This window comes from Arvicola amphibius, chromosome 12 (assembly GCF_903992535.2).
Source record: "Arvicola amphibius chromosome 12, mArvAmp1.2, whole genome shotgun sequence".
In the NCBI taxonomy this organism is placed as follows: domain Eukaryota; kingdom Metazoa; phylum Chordata; class Mammalia; order Rodentia; family Cricetidae; genus Arvicola; species Arvicola amphibius.
This window is the reverse complement of record NC_052058.2, coordinates 55,792,624-55,815,263: the sequence shown is the minus strand read 5'-3', so window position 1 is coordinate 55,815,263 and position 22,640 is coordinate 55,792,624. Positions and strand designations below refer to the sequence as shown.

The following is a 22,640-nucleotide window of genomic DNA, read 5'->3' as shown; positions in this document are numbered from 1 at the left end:
CTGAGTGTGGCCTTGCAGAAGTTGTGGGGTTGCCCCTCCCACTTTGAACTACAAACCTTCCTGCTCATAGCATGTGCCGTCTCCCCAGCGCTGCCCAAACCTGCGACTTTGCCAAGGCAGAGCCCTTGGCTGGGCTATTATTCTGGATGTCTGTCTCTCTGGCTCTGACCTTAATACAGGGGCATCTCTAGCTCTTTGCTGACTGGGACAGTTTATGACTGGATGGCTGGGCAGCGGACCTTGAGGGCTGGGCAACGGGTATCTCTGAGTGTCTCCCACCAGCGCTCAACCCTCTTCCGGGGAGTCAGAAAGTGCTGCCATTCGCTGGTTATCAACTTCAACACTCTCATCCTCTGAGAGTGGATTGTCAACCCCACCTCTCAGCTATTACAGTGCTTGGAGCATCAAAAGGAAGCCATAAGAAGAGGAAGAAGGAGAACCCCAAACAGAGGTGAATGCCTACAGCTTTATCCCCACTCCCAGACACCTTTCCAGGCTTCTGGGCACATGCTTCTTGTTAAGGGACTAAGTCATTTCCAGATATTTCTCTGCAGTTTTAAAAGAACAGTGGTAACAATACTTTGCATGTGTAGTCTTCCAAATCTTTGCCTATGAACACATTATCTCATTTAACTCTCCATGCTTGCCAAATAGGGAGGAAATTATCTCCAGGTGAGGCCTCCAGATCTTGCATGCCTGATTCAGTATCCCATAGCACTTTAGTGATGGAGTGCCTTCCAGTACCCCCAGCTCCAGCTTCCTTAAGCTAGACTTTAAAGACCCCTGGGGCCGGGAAGTGGTGGTGCACACCTTTAATCCCAGCACTCGGGAGGCAGAGACAGGTGGATTTCTATGAGTTCGAGGCCAGCCTGGTCTACAAGAGCTAGTTCCAGGACAGGCTCGAAAGCTACAGAGAAATCCTGTCTCAATAGGAAAAAAAGGAAGAAAGAAAGAAAGAAAGAAAGAAAGAAAGAAAGAAAGAAAGAAAGAAAGAAAGAAAGGAAGAAAGGAAGAAAGAAAGAAAGAAAGAAAGAAAGAAAGGAAAAATAAAAGACCCCTGGGCTCTCCTCTAATAACGCACAACAACAGAAGCACATGTGCCCAGAGACCCTGGGTGAACTGCTGTTGCTACGGAAACAAGAATTCCAGTTGGTCTGTCCTTCCTCAGGTTGGAAAGTCTTATTCCAATAAGGGAAGGAAACTCCTTTCCCTGCCTTTCCCTTTCCAGTTCCTGCTGAAGCCCAGCTCTCCTGGCCTTGGAGTTAGATGCCTGAGCAGCCCCCAAAGGTCTGCATCACTGCCTTGAAGCTCCACCCACTTTCCGAGTCACAGTGAGTTTAGCTGAAACAGTGAGTCTGACTGTACAATCCTTGGCCCCTTTGCTCTGAGGGTAGACTGAGTGGTGACCACAAAAGGGAGAGCTATAACTCATCAGCCACACCCATGAAGATTCAATTTAAGTGGAAGCGTGTGTTGGCTATGTGGGCACGGATTTAAGGCTAGCCCCTGAGACTTTCCACAGAGACTAGCCTGCACCCTGCAGCACTTTCTGTGCAGAGATCCTGGGTCCTCCCAGTTCAAGCCCTGCTGCTGCTCAGAAGGCCTGACAGGAGCTCCCCCTGAAACCAACTGTATGTCTGCCACACTCGTGTGCCCTACAGCACAAACATCCTTCTCTGTCCTTCTATAACCCACTCTGACCTGTGCTCCTGGATTTGAGTTCGGTATCCTCTTCCCTTACAAAACACCCTATCTGCTCCTTACTCTGGAGAGGATACGTGGGTGGTATCTGTCAGAAAACTTGATCCAACTGCAGCAACCCCCTGTCGTCTTTCTGATTTCCTCAGTAGACAGCAACCTCCGACCCCTGCTGAAGACAGGGGCCAAGTCACTTCCCCATGGAGTCTAACCCTGCAAAGAAGCTGACCTGCTGTGTTCTTGTCAAATATTTACCAAGCAACTAAGTGAGCCAGTGATGGCTCCTCCTCCCCGATCCCGACCACACTAGATGCAGCTGTGAGGGATTCCCTAGAAGACATTCCCTTTGTATTATCCTGAGCTCAGGTTTTGCCCTACCCCTGACTAGATCAAGTTCTTATGCCTGTGAGCTCACTACACACACACACACACACACACACACACACACACACACACGTATAAACACAGGTGTGTGAGCACACACCCCACCAATATGTTATTTCCCCATCTGCAGATGCTTCAGCAGGAAGTAGCAAATGGTTGCTTCATTTCCCAGAGTGTCCACATCCCCTTCCTGCCCTGCCTTGCCGTCCCCTCCCAGCTGGGAGGCAGCAGGGCCCTGTGAAAAGAGGGCTGTTTGTTGGACAAGCTTGTGGGTCCCTCCCATCTTACATTCCCTCTCTGGTCTTCCTGCTGAGCCTGCAATGTGGGCATACCAGGTCCAGCTAGGCTGTGTGGAAGGCGGGCAGGCGGGGCAATGTAGCAATGCTGATCAAGAGTCATAAAAATATCCATATCCTTTGGCCTACTAATTCCACTCTTGGGAATTGCTTCCAAGGAAATTACTTAAAAGAAGCAAAAGATACATGCACTGTTTAGAGCTATGTTATTTATAACACGCAGAAAGTAGAAGCAAATGCCATGACCCAAAATAGAAAAATAATAAAATGGTGTATTCGTGCAGCAGACTATCACAAAGACATTTAAAGCAAAAATACGGCTTTGTAAGAACAAGGATGTTGTCTTGCAAGTCACTTTAAGTGAAAAGATAGAGAGAGGAGCTGTATGCATGTATGCTTATTATAATTGTGTAAGTGGGGGCCAGAAAGACGGCTCAGCAGTTAAGAACACTGAAGGACCCACGTTCAATTCCCAGCAACAATGTACCATCTTATAAACATCCATAACTCGGGGATCCAATGCCTTCTTCTGGCCTCATCAAACACCCACATACACGCAAAATTATCCGTACACATAATAAAACAATAATAGTAATTTAAAAAGAATCATCACGTGTCTGAGAATAATAAAGACACAGGAAGTTGGAAGCAGTTATATTTAGTGGGATCATCATTTTCTCCCCATTCCACCTCTGCTCTGAGACAAACAAAACAGGAGGAGAAACCCACCTGGGTTCTTTAGCCCAGGCTGGCCTTGGTCTCGAGATGTTCCTGCTTCAGGCCCTTATTAATAAATTAATTTTTTTTATTTGTAAGTGACTAGAAACTATAGGAAATGCCTTGAACACAAAGTGCTAGACTTTCTGGAAGGACTTCCTTCCCCACTCAGTTGCAACTTTGTCATGGAATATAATAGCGGAAACATGCCTCATTTGGACCTTTCCAGTACCCGAGGGTGGGTTTGCAAATTATCTGCAGTGTAGGACTGTAACTTGACAGCCACCAAAAGCACTCACAGGACATTTGCATAAGGAACAAATAATTCTATCTACGGGGTTCTCCATCTGGCTACCACTATCCAGCCTACAGGTCACAGCCCAGAGGTCCTAAAGATGCTGTTTCTTCTGAGCCCCCATCCTGAAGATTGAGGGGAAGGAGGAGGCGTTACACAGATCCCAGGGGGTCACCTTGGTAGGATAAGAAACTCTAATAGGTGCAGAGTGGAAATAAAGTCTGAGAGTGAGTCCTCCTTTCTCTCCTCTCTCCCCCTTCTCTTTTCTTTTCCACCTTCCCTCTTTCTCTCTCCTCTCCTCTCCCTTCCTCTTCTCTCCCTTCCCTTCTCCTCCTCTCCCCTCCTCTTCTTCCCTTTCCCTCCCCTACGCTCTCCCTTCCCTTTCCTCCTCTCCTCTCCTTCACCCCCGCTTCTCATTTTTTCTTTTTTGAAGAAAAGCACAAGACTGGAGTTCTAGCTCCATCCTTCCTTAGTTGTGTTTGCAATGTCTTTGTGGTCCCAACCCCAAGGCCTCTCACTAGAACTTCAAGCCCCTGAATTTTTTTTTCACCCATGATACACTGGGGGCAGTTAAGAGCCTGCCAGCAGTTTTGGTGCCTTGAGAGCCTCTCCTCCAGGGCCCTCATGATGGACAGAAGGAGGCACATACTGGTCAATGCTATCTTCTAATCAGCACATAGGCTCACTTCATGTGTTCCTACTGGCCCCATCCCCGTATGCAACCATTTGTGTGCACCCTACACATCAGAGGCCCTGCAGTCCCTCACTAGTATCCCTTTGCCATTGTTCCTGCTTAGAAAAGTCGCTTCCAGCTGCATAAATGCAGAAGGTATTTCATAAGTCCTCCAACCGCATGGGCTCACTGTGTTCGCAACACCCGTTCCTTGCTTTGTCTTGGGAGCACATCACTTCCAACCACCCCCAAACCCTCAGCTCACTGTCTTTACATTTCACTCCCTCCAAGAATCCAGACAGCATTCTTTGTGCAGCTAGCTGCAACACAACTGCAGAAAGACGGAACAAGCAGATGTGTGTTTCCAAGCCAGGTCTGTCCAACACTAAAGCTAAGCAGAGGGCTTCACATTTATCCCTGTTTAATTTCATTGTGTTGGCTTTGGCCCCGTGTCCCATCCTCTATAAATCATTTCAAACTTGAAATATATCATGTGTCATATATCATATTAAGTATCCCGGCTGTGGGTCATCTGGATTCTTTCTAGGTTTCATTCAAATCGTTAACAAAAATATTTAACAAGTAAGTGCCAAGGACAGAATGCCGAGGCTTGCCACTGGAGACTGTCCTGGGGAAAGACCTAAGGTCCTTAATGAGGATATTTTAGACAGGGTAGCTCAATCTACTCTGAATTCATCTTGCCAAAAAAAAAAAAAAATCCTTCATAATATGGGTTTGAGAAATCAGGATATTCTTGTTGGTTTATGAGAACATTTGATTCTCTAAACCTAGCTAGAAGTTCTTCATTGATGGCTGAGAGGGAGAGATGGGTTCAGGACAGAATGTTTAGACTCTTACCCTCCCATCCCTGTTGTGCTCCTAAGGCTCAGCACCCCACTTTGTTCTGCTCCCCAGCAGACCTGCTTACAGAAAGTCTTCAGGGAGATGGGGTGGGTGGAGTGTGGTGGGGAGGTAGGGGACACAGGAAAGCAGGGATGGGACAGACTATTGTCTCCATTAGCCCTGACTACATTTTCTCTATTTTCAACTACCCATGACTAATGCAATGCAAAAATACTGAATGGAAACTTCCAGGAAGAAAGAACTTAACGGTTACAAATTATGCGCTCTGTCCAGCGTATCCATGCTACCTGCCTGCTGGTTAATAGCAGAGCTACAGATCTACCGTCACGTTGCTGCTCAGGTTCAAGCAACTTTATTTGACTTAATGATGGTCCCAGAGCGCAGGAGCAGCAGCACGGGTGATCCAGATAGCCAAAGAAGCTATGAAGTACTTCCTGCGGGTGAGAAGCTTGGATAAGCTAGGGAAAAGGAAATCATTACCTGAGACTGGTAAGGCTCTCGCGAGACCGAGTCATCTGTCTACGGCTGCAAAGAAGGGAAAAGCAAAACAAAGGCAAGGCAGTTGTGCAGCTTGTGCCTCACACTGCAGTCAGGACCACAGCGCATGCTCTAATTGTGATAGGAAACTCAGGTCAGGTTTGTCGGCTCATGCTTGCCACCTCGGTGCTTGAGAGGCTGAAACAGGAGGATTGCTACAAGTTCCATGGCAGCGTGGGATGTGAGTGAGACCCTGTCTCAAAAATAAATAAGTAAATAAACGAATGGGGGAAGACATTAAATGACCAGGTTATCCAGGGTGGTACTCTGTGGTCTTAGGCATCCCCTGAGGTCTGTGACTATACCAAGGGCGACCACTCTTCTTCCCATTTTCTGTCTCCTCCCTTACCTACTCTTCCAGGGTGAATGCATGGAACACACTTGCTGTTCCTCCCCTCCCTTCCCCTCTCTTTCCCTCCCCTTCTCCAAAACGCATTTATTAAGACAAGGAGTCTCCCTTCCTCTGGCAGCTCTTAGCCTACAGCTTTATCTGCTATTTCACACCTGGCCCAGCTGTCTGCAGAAGTCTAGAGAGGTGGGCTGATGTGTGGTCGGCAACAACTACTTGTCTGTCACAGTCCCTGGGGCTAGAGGGGAGCTTCAGATGTCCTGGTGTCCCCACCAAGGCTGCACCAGCTGCATAGGGCTGTTCTCTTCCAAACGACAAACGTCCTCCCAGACTCACTTTTTACACCGGGCACTTTTCACGAACATTAATTCAGAGGTGCGTGCTCTTAAGACTTTTCCACTCTACGGATGGGAAAGCCAAGAGCTCAGGAGATCGCAGCCCAGTAAATGGCAAAATCAGATAGAACCCCAGCCATCTGGCTCCTGGGCCTTTGCTCTTTAGCACTTATGGGGCAGGGCTGTCTCTACATGTGGCCATAGGACATCTGTGATCCTGCCTTCTGGGACAAGGGCAAGCTGTGTATGTATCGTTCTCATCACAGGATCCATAACCGAGGTGTTCGGCTTAGAGGAGCGAAAGGGTCAGAACTTATTTGTTAATACTATTGCTATCACTATTATTATTAATTATTTTGGGTAGGATATGTGAATGGGGGATGCATACATGCCACAGAAGTCATTTAAAGATCATAGGATCACCTTGTGCGGTTGGTTCTCCCCGTCCATGTTTACATGGGAACTCAAAGATCACACTCATTGTCGTCAGGCTTGGGCAGCAACGCTTTACTGGCTAAGCTGTCTTACAGGCTCCAGAACCTTTGATTTGGTTTGAGGCAGGCTGGCCACCAACTCTCACCGTGAATCTGATCTTCTTGCCTCCATTTCCCAAGTACTGGAATTACAGGCGGGCACCACCATACCTGGTGTGTGGTGCCAGGGACTGAACCCTGGTCTTTATGCATGCAAGGCAAATGCTCTGTCAACTAAGCTATATGTCTGGCCCTGTGGCCACTTTTATGCTGTGGAAGTGTCTTGCTTATATTAGAAGCCTTACTGTCTCAAAGCTCTGCTCATGTCCCCTTCTTTGCCCCCTCCCTTTTCCAGCACCTATACTATAAGACCTATTTGGGGTTGTCACGATTTTTAAGCATTAGTTTATTAAGTATTAATAACACCACCGCCACCTTGAATTTGAGGCTCTGTAGCTTTTCGAGTTGATAGCATCAATTATCTCGTCTATGACATACAGGATCATATTTCCTTTTAAAACAACCTGCATGGTAAGGAGGTATTATCTTTCCTGATGGGGAATGGACTCTGAGGCTGTTATTACTCTTGAACCTGAAACTCAGATTCTCCGTCTCCCTCTGGTACCACACCCCTCTTGGCTTGCCATAAGTCTAAGAATTAGACTAAGGAACTACTGTGCCCTTCAACTTTACCACAAAGTTCCCTTGACCTTGAGCCCTCCCACAGGCTCAAAAGGCAGGGCTTCTGAACAAAAGGATGGTCAGTCTCGGTGTCAACTTAACTGCAAGTAGGGAACAGGCTTAGGTCCCTTCTTTGAGGGGAGCGGGGTTGCTTTAAAATCAAAGTCCCTTGGGCAGCTCAGCACTGTGTTGCAGCAATAGGCAAAGGGGTTTGAATTCCCTGGAGCCAATAAAGCTATAAACCGCATCTCCTGATGGCACTCTCTGAGAAACGAGCTGTTCCAGGACCAAAATGCTTAAGAAGCTGTCCAAACAGCTTCACTTAATGGCTTGGATATAGATGTCTCTAAGGTTTTCCTATAGAAATGGGTATCTATGTACTTCTGACTTCCCTTCCAAACCCACTGCCTTTCTAAAGCACAGAGAACAGTTGGCATCATTGAGAACAATCTTCCTGTTTGCAAAGCAACTTTCACTTCAATCAGGAAGAGCGGATCTGAACACAGAGCTCTGCAAACCTCTAGGCCCGAGACTGAGGGGTACATATAATTGGTGCTTTCCCTGGCCTTTCAACCTTCATCAGCCTGAAGGACAAAGCCTTGCTTCCAGACCAGCTCCAAGTTGGTCACTGTTGTGAAGCAAGACCCCCCACAGCCTATAAAAACCATCCACAGAGCATTTCCAGCTCTCTGCATGGGGGGGTTGCAGGAGGCCGGTACTGTCTCGGCCCTGTGGTGGTGAGGACTTGTGTGGCCACTTGTCCCCTTTCTGGGTCTCAGATGAAGGACAAATATGAGGTGGAACAGAGACCCCAGCTGTGACAACCATATAGCACGAGTCATAAACAAACATTTGCTGCTTTCACTGGCTAGGGCTGTGGCCTTTGTTACAGCAACACTCGCCTGGTTTGTAACTCATGCAACTTAACTCTACTGGCCATCTTCGCGGAAGCCACTACACTGTCTTGCCTCGATTTCTGCTCCCCTCTCCACCTCCAGGCGGCAGAGAGCCTGAAAGCAACTATTGTGTCTTAGTAGCTCTCATTTGGTAACTTCTCAGTAGACATCTTTTGATAAAAGACAGAAAGAATGGGAATGACTAAGGAATGCAAAATTAGAACATGGAGGGAGATCGGGTGCAGTCATTTTAGAATCCTGGCACCTGTCGCTTCCTGAAGGTGGCCATGAGCTTTGTTGAGCTCCTATCACCCTGCTAACCCATCATCTAGTTTGACTAGCAAGAGATGAGGTCAGGAGGAGATGAGGGTGGCTCATGGAGATGCTCCCCAGGGGCCTCCCTTCCCAACAGTAGCTTCTCCCAATGAAGAACTAGAGCTAAATGTGCACCAGTTTAGGTGTAAGGGACACCAGAGTGGAGTGGGCTACCTAAGAGGTAAGAAATTAGCTACACAGCAAATGATAATGAGTATTCATTATATTCATTAGCCATTTGCCCCTAGAGCATAGAGGTGGGGATGCTTACACCCTAACCTAATACCAAGGATTTCCCCCTGGTTCTCTATGTCTGTATGGATAATATGTTTCCTGATGTAAAGGGGTGATTAGTGACTCCCCAAACACACAGTCACTCCCTGATCCCTGGAACTTGTAAATACAACCTTATTTGTAAAATGAGACTTGGCAAATGGAGTGAAGGGTTTTGAAATGAGGAGACCATCATCCTGAATCATCACCTAGGATCCTAATTCAGTGGCACATGTCCCTATAAGGAACACATAGAGAGAAGAGGGATGTGGTCCCAAGCCGGAACCAGCAAGTACCAGGAGTGAAGAGAAAGTCGGAAGAGGATTGTTTGCTGGAGGAGACTCTGTAGGGAGTGTGGTTCCGCTGACGCCTGGCCTGGCCATGGCCACCTCTTAGCAGAGCCCTGGCAAATGCAGACACTGGCTAATGCCCCTGACTTGGGCACCAGGTATCTCACTGAGCCTCCCACACATTCCTGCAAGGAAAACTTGGAGCATCATCCATTGTCTGGTTAGAGGATCAAAGCCAGGCCATCCTGAGGGGTCAAGGCATGGCCAGACAATGAGGACCACAGATCTCCCTGAGGAAGCCCCCTTTGGGCCCAGTGAGGGGGAGTCAGTGCTGTTCTGGGCTGGCAAGATGGGGAGTGGGGATGGGAAGTGGGGGGTGCAGTGGTACAAGGTGAGGGTGCAGAGGTGGGGGTGGGGGATGGACCCTTTCTAGCCTTGGCTCTGGGTCTTTAGACTCTAGTTAAAGCAGTAATAATGAAATTGGTTTTCTCCCAAGTCCCATGGAGAATAATGCTTGCTGGGAGGACCTCAGACACCGAACACTAGAGTTTGGGAGACAGCTGTAGAGGCAACAGAGTGAAGTGAGACCCTCGGATCGGAGGCGTCCCGTAGTGCCCTGGGGGTTAGGAGGCTTTTGCCATCAACAGTCATGTTTAAGGACCCCTCCTTTCAAATAAAGGGGGATGAGAGGAACTGTTCGTTCCTTTTCTTTCCAAACTCCCCTGCTCTAAGAGTCAGTTTTTAAGCTGGGTGAAGTAATGCACACTTATAATGCCGGCATTTGGGAGGTGGGAGAAGTTTAAGAATTTAAGGTCAGTCTGGGCTATATGAGACCCAGTCTCAAAAACCTTACCAAGAACAACAATAACAAAAATCAACTTTGAAAATTCCACCTCCTGCCGGGCGGTGGTGGCACACGCCTTTAATCCCAGCTCTCGGGAGGCAGAGGCAGGCGGATCTCTGAGTTTGAGGCCAGCCTGGTCTACAAGAGCTAGTTCCAGGACAGGCTCTAGAAACGAGAGGGAAACCCTGTCTCGAAAAAACCAAAAAAAAAAAAAAAGGAAATTCCACCTCCTTTTTTGTCATTGATGTTAGCACCAGTGGCCTCCTGTCTCCACCAAAGACACAGTGAAACCTTCTCAGAGTCTTTTAGATGAGGATTCAGAATTAAATAACCTGAGCTAGGTCTTAAAAAACTCCAAGCCTTGAGCCACCTGGCCTGGCAAGGTCTGGAAAAAGTTTGTCCAGGAAGAGAAAGGAATCCTAGGACCCCGCCCTCGGAGTGGTTACCTCGTGGCTCCTGTGAAGATCACCTTCCAAATCTTCCAGCAACGCAGACCCTCACCTCCCTTATCCAGAAGGCAAATGCAATAGGATTTTATAAGGATTAAAAAGATAAATTTATGGAAAATACCTGCGTATCGTAGGCATGCAGCGTGTTACAGTAATCGCCATGACAACAGCTTTTAAGTGTTGTCCACACTGCCATTACTGTGGCTGGGCGGAATGAAGTTCCCACTATCCATCAACTCATATCTCAAAAGCATGACAAGCCAGGGACCTGAGGCTGAGAAATGTATTCTCGAGGACTGAGAGAGTGGGGGTGGGGCAGTGGGCAGGAATAAGTGGCCTTGTAGCTCATGTGTTTGGAATGAACTATTCGGGTGAGGGTCGAGCAGGAAGGTGGGTTCAGAAGAGGTGGAAGCCTTCCATGGCATCTTAAACGATGGAAATGCCCTTGCCGGTGGGTGTCTTGCATTGTGCAACAGCAACCACAGGTTAGCCTTTCGTTTCCGCTGCCCTGGGTGGGGCTAACGTGTGTGTGTGTGTGTGTGTGTGTGTGTGTGTGTGTGTGTGTGGTCTGCTGTTGCTCCTTGGTCTACCTGGCTAATCCCTGGGCTGGCTGGAGACAAGGAGGAACATTGGCCTTTTGCAGAATGAGCAGGATTCCACAGTAGGAGGAATGAGTGGGGCTGCAGGTGGAATGGGACAAAAGATTGTGTGTGTGTGTGTGTGTGTGTGTGTGTGTGTGTGTATGGCTTGTTCTAAGGCCTCTAGTCATAAAAGATAAGAGGGCCTTGAGGGTGGCTTTGGTGGGCTTGACCTCTGAGGTCCTCAGTGGGAGCTGCAGGTAGGAGTGAGCTCCCCGAGACAAAGTCCCCAAGGCTGTCAGATGAAGGACTGACAGGAAACACCTGGAGGGAAGCCCAAGGAGGAAGCCTGATTTCGCTCCTACACAGAAGAAGCCAACTTTGAACTCCACCGCGCACCCCACTGCTTATCAAGATCACATTTTGTATTTTCAGAAAGTCACATTGTACGTGTAGATCTTGCGTCTCCAAAAAGGAAAGAGCCCTTTTATGGTAGTAGCTGCAATCTACGTTTCTCTGCTGCCACCAGAGTCCTCCCTCTCAAATCTTGTTATCTCTTTTTACCTTCCAGGAACCAACTGCACCTAGTTCCCACGCATACCGTGCTGTTTGTCTTCGACTGGAATGTACTCTTTCTAACTTTCTGCTGCTGGTTAACTCCTAGTCCTCCTTCGACACTTAACTCAGAGGTCATCTGTCACAGGAAGCCTCCCTCTCCTCACCCCCTTACTCCCCCACCTCCCCAGTCCTCCCCTTGACCCAGGCTGGGTGTGGTACCCCTCCTCCAATGGGGCAAGCCCTCGCTGCTGCTCATCCTGTTCTGCAATTAAGGGTTTAAGTGCCCATTTCCCGTCTTAGAGGCCCAGAAACGTAAGAGATAAGGCCACAGCTAAAGTCCCAGTGCGTGGCAGGTAGTAAGTGACCATTATGTGTTGGTTAAACTTAATTAAACAGCTCTGTAGGCTGGAGCGATAGCTCAAGGCGTTAAAGCTAGCCCTGCAAACATAAAGACCGGAGTTCAAGCCCCAGCACTTAATTAAAAGGGTGTGTGTGTGTGTGTCACGCATGTGGCACATGACTGAATCGGCAAGCTCTAACTTTAGTGAGAGGCTCTCAAAATGCAAGGTGAGAGCAATTGAGGAAGACAGTATTGACCTCTCTGACCTTCATGTGTACTTCAGCACTTAATATATGTACGTGTACGCGCGCGCACACGCGCGCGCACACACACACACATATACACATGCGCATGCACGCGGAACAAGACTGCTATCTGACATCTCTCAAACTGCCACCAATAGATTGTAGAAGACTCAGCTGGAGAAAGTGGCAGCTGCCATCCACAGTTCAGGAGGGTAGCCCTGAGGTGGCACAGGCAGATCCAAAACAAAGGGTAGGGGCATCTATGGTGCTCTGGGAGACTCATTTCTTGGCTAAGAAGAAGTTAGTTCCACTGTCCAGAACTGAGGGTTTCCAGCTGGGGACTTCCACTGTTCACTGACAGTGGGATTTAGCAGCACTTCGTGTGGGCTTCTCACAGGGGTTAGGGTCCTGCATGTCCACCTCACCCCTCTAGGGAGCTACGAAGAGCTGAAAGGCAGTGACTGGAGCCCTCTCTGTTGAACAGTCTCTGCCCCATCCAGATGAATGGCTTTACAAGGTGAGCCTCATGGGTTTCACTAGTCAGTTTCCGCAAATCCCTGCAGCCTATATCCCCAAATATAGAAAACCCCAAAGGGGAAAAGGTGGGGTGGAGAGCAACCTGCCTCAAAAAAAAACTAAAGGAGGGTCTGGTGGTGGCACAAGCCTTTAATCCCAGCACTTGGGAGGCAGAGACAGGCACATCTCCAGGAGTTCAAGGCCAGCCTGGTCTACAAAGTGAGTTCCAGGACAGACTCCAAAACTACAGAGAAACCCTGTCTCGAAAAACCAACCAAACAAACAAACACAAAACAAAACAACCAAAGGACAAAGGCAATGTCCTTCTGGTCTGACTCAGGTATTTGTATGTTTGGGAGATGAGCTCTCGGAGGGGCCTAAGGAAATGCAGAAGAAGGGAGTGTTTTAACGTTCGTGCTATGCCTGTGGGGTCACAGAAAGATGTGTCCACCTGACTCTGTGAAGGTGGATGTGAGCCACGTGCTGCATCTGTGACGAAACTTCATGAGACTGGGACTTTTTAAAGTGTGGGCTAACCTACTCTCCAGATAAGAGGAGAATCACAAATTGCTGTTTTCCAAAGGTCCGACTGCACCCCAGCCCCAGCATACCTCCGAGGCTGGTTTGCTCTTTTCCAGTAAGAGCAAAAAAGCCTTGTTTGTCCCAGGGCTACAGGGCCTTTTTCTGGTGACTTTAGGTAGGCCAGACTGGCTCGGCAAAAATCAAGACACTCACTCACTAGAGAAAGGCAGAGTTGCTTTTGAGAGTTCTCTGGAACCGAAAGGCTTTCTCCTGTGGCTCTGATAAGATTACCCAGGTTGCTGAGCCGCCAGTGTTCAGATTTCCCACGGAACCGCGGGAGCCAGGCTCAGGCTCTCCTTGCTGTGGGCAGCCTGCTGAGGATCAGGCTCTGAAATCCGACTCTACTCCAGGAATGCTCTCACCCCTGCGTGATAGGGGACGGGTCCTGACAGCGCGCCTACCCGAAACTGCTCCTATTCTCACAGCCCAGCAAACGGAAGATGTCTGCTAAGAGGAGCCAGAGTGACTGCGGGGGTCCCACCCGAAAGGAGAGAGCGAGGAGTGGGTATCCCACACATCCATCCGGCCTGTCTCCCGCTTCAGAGACGGAATAGTCCCCACTATGACCACCAGTCTCAACCAGCACACCATAGCTCAGTGATCCATGGGGGAAAACCAATGAGGTTCACTGGGACATCCCCGAATAATCCTTTTATTTTTCTTCCCTAGACTTGGCATTTCCACTCCAATAAATAAAATAAAAATAAAGTAGAGGCTCAGGCAAGATGGTCCGATGGGTAAATGTACTCGCTGGAAAAAGCAGACAACCTGGGTTGGCCCGGAATGGATTCCCAAGGTGGACGGAGAGAAATGACTGCTGAAAGCTGTCCTCTGATCTCCACATGCACAGGGCAGCATTTGAGACCCCACACTCATGCACATACACAATAATAGTAATAATTAATAAAACAAAAATTAATGTGTTAAAATGGTCTAAAAATAAAGCAGCAAAATTTTAACGAGGTAAAAATACATGAATTAAGACATAGGTTACAAAATAAATACATCATACATATATCAGTATGTACACACGTGTGTGTATATATGCACACACTTATATTGCTGATATTGTGATTTTATGTGTACGTATGCTCTTTTTTTGTTTGTTTGTTTTTGTTTTTTCAGGACAGGGTTTTTCTGTTGTTTTGGAGCCTGTCCTGGAATTTGCTCTGTAGACCAGAGCTGACCTCGAACACACAGAGACTCGCCTGCCTCTGCCTCCCCAGTGCTGGGATTAAAGGCGTGCGCCATCACCGCCTGGCTTGTGTGTGTTTTCTTTAGACAAGGGCTCACAGAGCTCAGGCTGCCTGGAACTCAGTATGTATGATGATCTTTAACTTGACTCTGTTGCTTCAAGCTCACATGTGCTATAATTAAACTGTGAGCCATCACACCCAGCTTGACCACACACACACACACACACACACACACACACCACACACCTTTGAGACAGGGTTTGTCTTACCACATAGCCTTGGCTGGCCTGGAACTGACTGTGTAGACCAGGCTGACCTTGAACCCACAGAGATCCGCCTACCTCTGCCTCTCAAGTGCTGGGATTAAAGGAGTGTGCCGCCATTCTCAGCTCACTTTTTAAAAAATAACTTTTATTTACACATATTGGCCTACTTTTTAAAGAATACTATTTGTGTGTATGCACACATTCATGCTGGTGCCCTCAGAGGCCAGGACGGGGTTTCCCTGGGCTTCCTATCTACAATAACTTCACTGTTATTGTTTCTAGAGATGATCACTCTGTAACCCAAGAGATCTGTATGTCTCTGAGTACTGAAATTACTACCCAGAACCATCAAACCAACCAACAAACACACTAAAGTCTGCATTTTCTTTTCTTTCTTTTTTCTCCTTCTCTCTGTTTTAAAAGTCTGATCTCTCTCAACTCCAATAACACATTCGCTCAATCAATATGTCCTGTTTGGTGCCCATGAGGCCCTAGAAATAGAAAATATGGTCCCTCCCAGCAGGGAGCCAGAGAGCCAGTCCCAGCGGGGTTAAGTGCTTTGTAGAGGCCGAGGGCCTCTGGGGAGGCGCCCAGAGGCGGTAACATTTGAACTACAGTTTCTATTCATTTATTGGGCAAATCTTATTGGAAAATTCGGGTTCTGGGATGGACATTGTGTTGGTTCATGGAGACCCACAGATCAGTAAGGCAGCCCTTCCTATACTTAGGTATATTCTCTCTCCCTCCTTCCATCCCTCCCTCTGCTAGGAATCAAACCTGGGGCCTCACACACGCTATGCAATGTTTCCTCTTCTGGATCCCCTGGTGAACTAAAATGTGGTTCCTGCTGCCCCTCTAGCACACGAGTCTTTACCCTTTGTCTTTCATCCTAGGCCTCAAAGGGACCCCCTAGCCTGAGAGCCTTGTATACTCATGGGTGGCATATACCACTTTGCTGCATCATGGCTGCCGCCCCATGCATCTCTCTTTCCTAGTCTGTGGCACAGATGCCAGGGCCATTCATGACCTGGCCTTCAAGGTCTGAAAACAGTGAATTAGAAGACGTTACAGGTTAAGAGCACAGCCAGGGAAGGAGATTTTATATGAAGAAAAGGTAACACCTCTGGGTGGCTTAGATTTCAGCCCCTGCTGGCTCAACCACCTGCTGGGTGGCTCCTATACTGGTCTCATGGCTTTATCTTGCTGCTTTCACTTTTCTTCCTTTAATGACCCCTACCTGCTCTGCCTTCCTGAGCGGAGCTGGTGTGTTCTTCCCAACCCCATCCTGTGTTTCTCTACCTGACCGCTGCCTCGATCTCAAGGTTTCTCCTGCGTAGCCTCGGGCCCTGACCAGTACAAATCACGCTTGCAGAACCAGTCACTTAGCGCACCCCTTCAAAGAGTAACGCCTGACAGGATATGTGAGTGCCATTTCCTCTATTGGACTGGGAGTGTCTGAAAGGCAGGGGTCAAGTGCCACCTTGCTTTGTTTATTCCCCTGAGAGATCCCTGTGGGCTGAGGTGTGATTAACACAACTAATAACAGCCCCAGCGATTGGAAACACAACTAATAACAGCCCCAGCGATTGGAAGCTTTCCCTAACGTTTGCAGTAGGTAAGCGTGGGTTGGAGCACTAGAGCCACGGCCTGCTGATTAGGTTTGAATACTTGATATGGGGACATGAGGTGACTCGGTTTCTTCTCAAAGTGAGGCGCTCCTTCCTGAGGCTGATTCGGGGCTCCTTCCTAGCTGAGAACCATCACTTCCGCTGTCCTCTGTTTCCCCTTTATGCCCTTTTAACAGTGCCAGTTGTGGCAGTGTTTTGGTTTATTGGTTTATTGGCTTTGCCAAAGAAACTTCCAAAGCAGTTGCTGCCAACCAGCAAGGCCATACCTCAGAACCATCATAGGCAGATCTGCCCGGCGTTCTGGTTGACTAGGCAATCTCTCCCTGTGTTGGTCCAGCGTTTGGCACACAGGAATCTGGCTATCTTCATCCAGTCCCTTTTCAGTTACTGTATAAAGCAGCTTAGAGAGGGGAGAGCCCTCTTTTCGTGCCTCCCGCCTACCAAGCCACACAGGAAGTTGCTGGACTGATATTTTCAAGGCCTAGAACTCCCTGTTTCTTCCTCAGCTGAGGGAGGAAGAAGTGTCCCCGTGGAGGGAGACCTTCTGTGTTTCCCTAGATTAAAGTTAGAGTTTGCATTGGGCCTTCGAGCAGCAACCTGCTTTAAGCCCAGTTGTATTTCTTTTTTTTTTTGTCCATTACAGTCCTGCTAGTGTTCCCACAAGCTTCCCGCTTGGTGCCCGAAGCACCCCAAGTGCTCCCTGAGGAGGGAACCTACAAGCACAGCAGTTTCTTTGTGAGTCCTTGGGCCATCACTCCCCTCTGTCCTGTAGCGGTAGCCAGCTCAGAGAGTCCTCTCATTTTGAGTTTGTAGGGTCTGAGAAGACTTGAGAACCCATCTGCAATGTGTTGTGGTCTACCTACCCTAATCGACTACTGCTACAGAAGGTCCATCTCAGACCCCAGCATCCCAGGTACTCAAGTTCCCCAGAATGCAATCCTTGTTTCTTAATGAAAACTGGTTGAGCTGAATATGCAGGACAAACCTACTGTTCTTTTAGAGATGGTCAGAAGACGGTAAAACTTAGAAAAGACAGCGGGCTCTGGCCTGGAAGGGATTGCACTTCTAATCCCCGGGACCCCTGCAGACCACGGTCCAGGGAAGAGCAGTTTCCTTTTGAGTGAGAGTGGGGATCACCTTAAAGGCCTGTGGCACTGTAAGCTTCTTTTCTCTCTTTTAAAGTCCCAGGTCCTGCTGAGGTTGATTATGATAAAATAAAAGGTCTCAGTTTCTTTTTTGGGAGCACCATGGATTGAATGTGGGCTCCTGCCTATCCTGTGCCTCTGAGCTCACCTGTAGCTGGTCTGGGTTTGAAGGAGGGCATCTTTGGAAGTCTGTAGATGTGGAGAAGGTAGCTAGGGGAAGTAACGTCCCAGCTACCCCTCAGATGGGTTGGAAAAGTGTAGGGAAAGTCCCCAGTCTCCTCTCAGAAGCAGAGAAGTCCGCAACTCACCCCTGCACACCCCTCAGATATGGTTACCACACCCCAAGGTGCACACAACCTCAGAAGGCAGAACATCCTGGGGAGCCTCGAATTTCTCAGAAATAAGTTCACTGGACTGACATGAAGGGAGCTTTACAGAAAGTAAAGAAAGAAGATGCAACAGGCACAAGAGATACTTCAGAAGCAAAGACAGCTGGTCTGAAAGGCCACGCTGCAAACGAAAGGGGAAGCCATGCCTGTGGAGTCCCAACCTCAACTACCCGCTCTTTTTCTCAGTGCCTCTGAGTCAGGGTCACTGAAGTTTTGTTTTGGGGTTCTTGGTTCACACACCTTTATTGGTTTATGACCTTAGCTGTACCTAACTTCATTTTCTAAAAAACATGCATGTGCACAGTCAAAGCATCCGAATCCCTAAAGAGGGACCCCCCCACTTTGTCTTGAGATCTTTTCCTGATAAGCCTACTCGTCCCACAGGGGTCTCCTAGGTAGGGGTAAGGACCAGCCTTTGGTGTTGGCCTGGCGCCTTTGGAGCTGCGTGCTCCCTCTTGTGAGCAGGGACAGCGACCTGGTCAGGAGCTCCTTGACCTCACTCTCCCTGCGTCCCATCCCCACCCCCACCCCAGCCCCGAGTCTCCCTCAGTCCTTACCTCCATGTCCTCCAGGTAGACCTCCGGCGGCGGATACGCCCGCTCGCTCCGGCAGGAGCTCACGATCCCCGCTGTCCCCCTCTGCTCTCAGCCCGGGCCACTTTCCGGACTGCAGCAGGCTCTGGGCGAGTGGGCGGCGGCGCGCGCCTGGCTGCGCTCGGCTGCGGGACTGCCCCGGCCGGGGGCCCTGCGCCAGAGAACGAGGAAGGAGGAGGAGGAGGGAGGGACCGAGGGACGCAGGAGGAGGGGAGGGGAATGGAGGGGAGTTGGGAGAGAGGCCGGATAGGGGTTTAAATTTAGACACAAATCTAAACAGATACTGTCCCTCCCAGGGCAGGACTCAAGAGTCCGAGCCACGACTCCATTAATCTGCCCAAACATGGGCTGGGCAGCTCCGCGCCCCCTTTCTCGCGAAGTTTCTCAGGACCCCGGGCTTTGCTCGTTTTCAGACCGCATCAACTCCCCCTCTTGTAGCCTGCATTCTTTATTTTCCTTGCCTCTCAAATTAGGATTGCCTTTTCATTCTTTTCCTCTTTACCATTTCCATCTTTTCATATCCATCTTCCCAGCCTCACCCTCTTCCCCTCCATCCTTATCTTTATTACTTCACCGTTACCTAGCTTTCCTGGATTCAGTAGCCTAATAAGAACACCTTGGTTTTGACACCTCTGTTCCTGTCCACCTTCCAGGATTTCATTTGCAGGAAACAGCTATCAGTTTGTCGATCTGTTATCTCTTTGTGGAGGAGGATGAGAAGGGAGGGAGGGAAGAACCCAAGCGAAGTTTTCCAAGTTTCCTGTAGCATCAAGCTTCTCTTCACTGGTGTAGGCGTGCCTGTGGGGTTGTGGGAATATCTGCTCTCACAGGCGACTTGCTAAAGGACCTTTTTTTTCATTCCTATTAAATATAGCAAGGGCCATGGTCCTAAACATCCGATTCACATAAGGCCCAGCTTAGCAACTCTCCCCAAGAGAGATCGGTTTGTACAGCCCTCCGGACAGCAAAAAGGCTGTGTGGGAGGGACGTAGGGACTTTGAATCTGTGCCAGGGCCATTGTCTGCTACTGAATTATACCTCTAGGTGCTCCTTCTGGATCCCATTTCCCAGAGGAAATGCCTTCAGGGGACTGGCTAACAAGGATGTCTGTTCATTTTGCAGCATCCCTCAACTTTGTCCTCCAAAGCAGGACCTGCCGCTATGCAAGGGAGAGTGAGAACCAACACAGTGCCGGACCACAGCATAGGTGCACGGACCATAGGATAGGTGCACGGACCATAGGATAGGTGCACGGACTATAAGATAGGTGCACGTTGGTGCTGCACCTGGGCAAGGAGTCCCAGAGAAACCACTACCGGAAATCAGCAGAGCCCGCGCCCACATTGCAAAAAGCTGTCCTGCTTCTCATCACAGTTGGTCTGTGGGCTTTGAGGTCACAGGCCTTCTAAACCTTACTTTGTAAAACACAATGTCAGGGCAGACTCTAGTTCATTGAACTCAGAGGAGCATAGGGGCAAGACCTTGGCTTTCAGAAGCAGATGGCGGGTTAGATTCTAATCCCCTGCTTTCTGGCTGTGTTCCTTTAGAAAAAAAAAACTTATCTGATCTTCATTTGGGGCATCTTTACAGTGTAGTCGCCGCTCTGGAAAGAGCGTCTGTTTTCATAGTGCGCATGCACAGGGGTCAGATGGCTAAGCAACGCATAGTCCTTTTATTTAGAGCCAGACATTCTGGGGCCCAGAGAAAGAGCTGCCATATTCTACCCACACAGCTGCAAGGAGGAGTCTAGAACAGAGACTAGATGGAAGCAAGAAAGGAATGTCTTGCTGATCTTCAATTTTTGATCCCCCTGCCTCAGCGCCTTGATACTGAAGTGACAGGTGTGTGCCTCCAGGTCAGCTTGACTTTCTTCTGCTTAGAGCCTGGCGCTCTTTTCCATTCAGAGACAAGGGCACGAGTCTTGACTCCACAAGCGGGAGGGCGGAAGTGCCTACCCAGAAGAAACCGTTAGGCGCAGATAATATCACAGTCACCAAGGTGTTCCGCAGCTGCTCTCTTGCCCCACCCTGCATGGGGCCTCCCTGATCTGAGAACAGATGATCCACAGGCAAACTCCACAGCCCCTTCATGCTCCTGGGACCCAGTGCCAAGCAGGTTGTGGCTCCCGAGCTCTGTCTGCCCCAGCAGGGTCCTTCTCCCCGGGAGAAGGAGCCGAAAGAAACGTGGGAATCCAGGGCTTCCTCCAGCAATCAGGAGTATGTGTGGGATGTAGTCTCTCTGTTCCCTCCCTCCCACCTCGGTAGACTATCACCAAGGAGCAGATGGAGACAGACAGTCTGGTAAACACCCAGCTCTTCTGACAACCAAGGGGAAGAGAAAGTGGCTGCCTTCATCCTCCTCTCTTGGCTCCCCAGGGTCTAGCTGGCTCAGAGGGACCCACTTCCTCCACTTTCAACCTGAGCTTCCCCTTTATATACTTGCCAAGAAAGACATAGAGGCAAGACTATGGAATACCCAACAGTGCAGCTTGGGCCGGGGAAGGGCAGCAGAAGAGGTGCCCATGTAGACAGGCAGCCCTCATGCGCGGCTTGCCAACCAATATTTGATGAATGTCTATGTGGAAAGATGAAAGAACAAAGAGCAAAGCAGATTGATAGAATCTGCACATGTAAACAAAAGGCGGGTTTGTTCAGTGATTACACCGGCACCTGTGCTTGGTCCTAGTGGAAAAACAACCTCCCAGAAGGAAGAGAAGACCATCAAAAGGCTTAAATGGTAACCGGATAGACTGATTACAAGGAAAAATGCAAGGGGCTCCAACTGGTGGCCTCTTTGTAAGTGGCCTTCTTGTGCTGCTGATCACTTCATTGATTTCTTTTTAAATCTGAGGTAGGGTCTCTGTTACAGCTTCATTCCCTGTAGTGAGATTCCCTGGTCAAAAGCAACACAGGGGGTGTGGCACTATTGGCTCACGATTCCAGTTGCAGCCCATTATATTAGGGAAATCAAGGCAGGTACTTATCACATCCACAGTCCAGATCAGAGAAAAAGCACACGGTCCTTGCTTGCTATAGAAGCTTTCTTCACTTTTACACAGTGAAGGGCCAGCCCAAGGAATGGTGCCGCCCACAGTGGGTTGGGTCAATTAGCAATCAAGCCGATCCCTCCACAGACACACCCACAGGTCAACCCAAGTCAAATAATTCCCCCTCAAGACTCTTCCCAGCTGGTTTTAGGTTGTATCAAGTTGATAGTGAAGACTAGCCAGCATAGTCTCTCTGTGTCCCAGGCTGGCATCAAACTGTAACCTACCTGTTGCAGAGCTGTGGTCACAGGTGTGTACCACCACTCCTGGCTAGACTGTCTACTTTTCATATTTAGAGCAAGAAGAAAATATTCTTGTCAGGCGGTGGTGGTGCACGCCTTTAATCCCAGCACTCAGGAGGCAGAGGCAGATGGGTCTCTGAGTTCAAAGCCAGCCTGGTCTATAGAGCGAGTTCCAGGATAGCCAGGGCTACACAGAGAACCCTGTCTTAAAACAAATAAACAAACAAACAAAAACCCCAAAACAACAAAAAAGAGAAAGATAATATTTTGAGAGAATATTCTCTAGTGAGTATAAATACTTACTAAAATGCACATACAGCTGTCTCACAGCAAATGGTTTCAGGAACACTGGTCCCTCCTTGGTGTGGGAAGTCCTTCTGTATATGTGTTGCTTTTATTGGTTAATGAATAAAGAAGCTGCTTCTGGCCAATGGCTTAACAAAACATAGCCAGGCCGGAAGTGATATCTATAGAGAGAGTAGGCAGAGTCAAGGAGATTCCATGAGGAGACATAAGAGGAGAGAGACGCAAGTTGTTGGTCAGAACCTTGCCGGTAGGCCATGACCCTCGTGGTAGAATATAAAATGATAGAAATGGGTTAATTTAAGAGATAAGAGTGAGCTAGGAATATGCATAAGCTAATAGGCCAATCAGAGTTGTAATTAATACAGTTTCTGTGGTTATTTCGGTTCTGGGCAGCTGGGAACAAACAATGGCCTCCCTACAACACTGCGTTCTACAGATATCCAAATCTCTGGTGCTCAAGCATTTTGTATAAGATTGCATAATACTTGCATATAAGCGTTGCATAGATTCCTGTATGCTTTCAGTCACTCTAGGTTACTTATTTTTTTAATTTTTACATGTATTTATTTGTTCTCTCTCTCTCTCTGTGTGTGTGTGTGTGTGTGTGTGTGTGTTTGTGAGAGAGAGAGAGAGAGAGAGAG

General features: G+C 48.7%; 1 protein-coding gene across 2 annotated transcripts in view; it reads right to left on the bottom strand.

Moving 5' to 3' along the window:
• Rcsd1 (RCSD domain containing 1) overlaps nt 1-18,543 on the bottom strand; it is a 59,795-nt gene extending 41,252 nt beyond the window's left edge. For both annotated transcript variants that reach the window (XM_038350087.1, XM_038350088.1), the window contains exon 1: nt 18,370-18,543. In XM_038350087.1, coding sequence (XP_038206015.1) covers nt 18,370-18,375 — 6 coding nt within the window. In that variant the 5' untranslated portion in view covers nt 18,376-18,543. The remainder of the gene's footprint in view (nt 1-18,369) is intronic.
• Between the last annotated feature and the right edge of the window lie 4,097 nt (nt 18,544-22,640).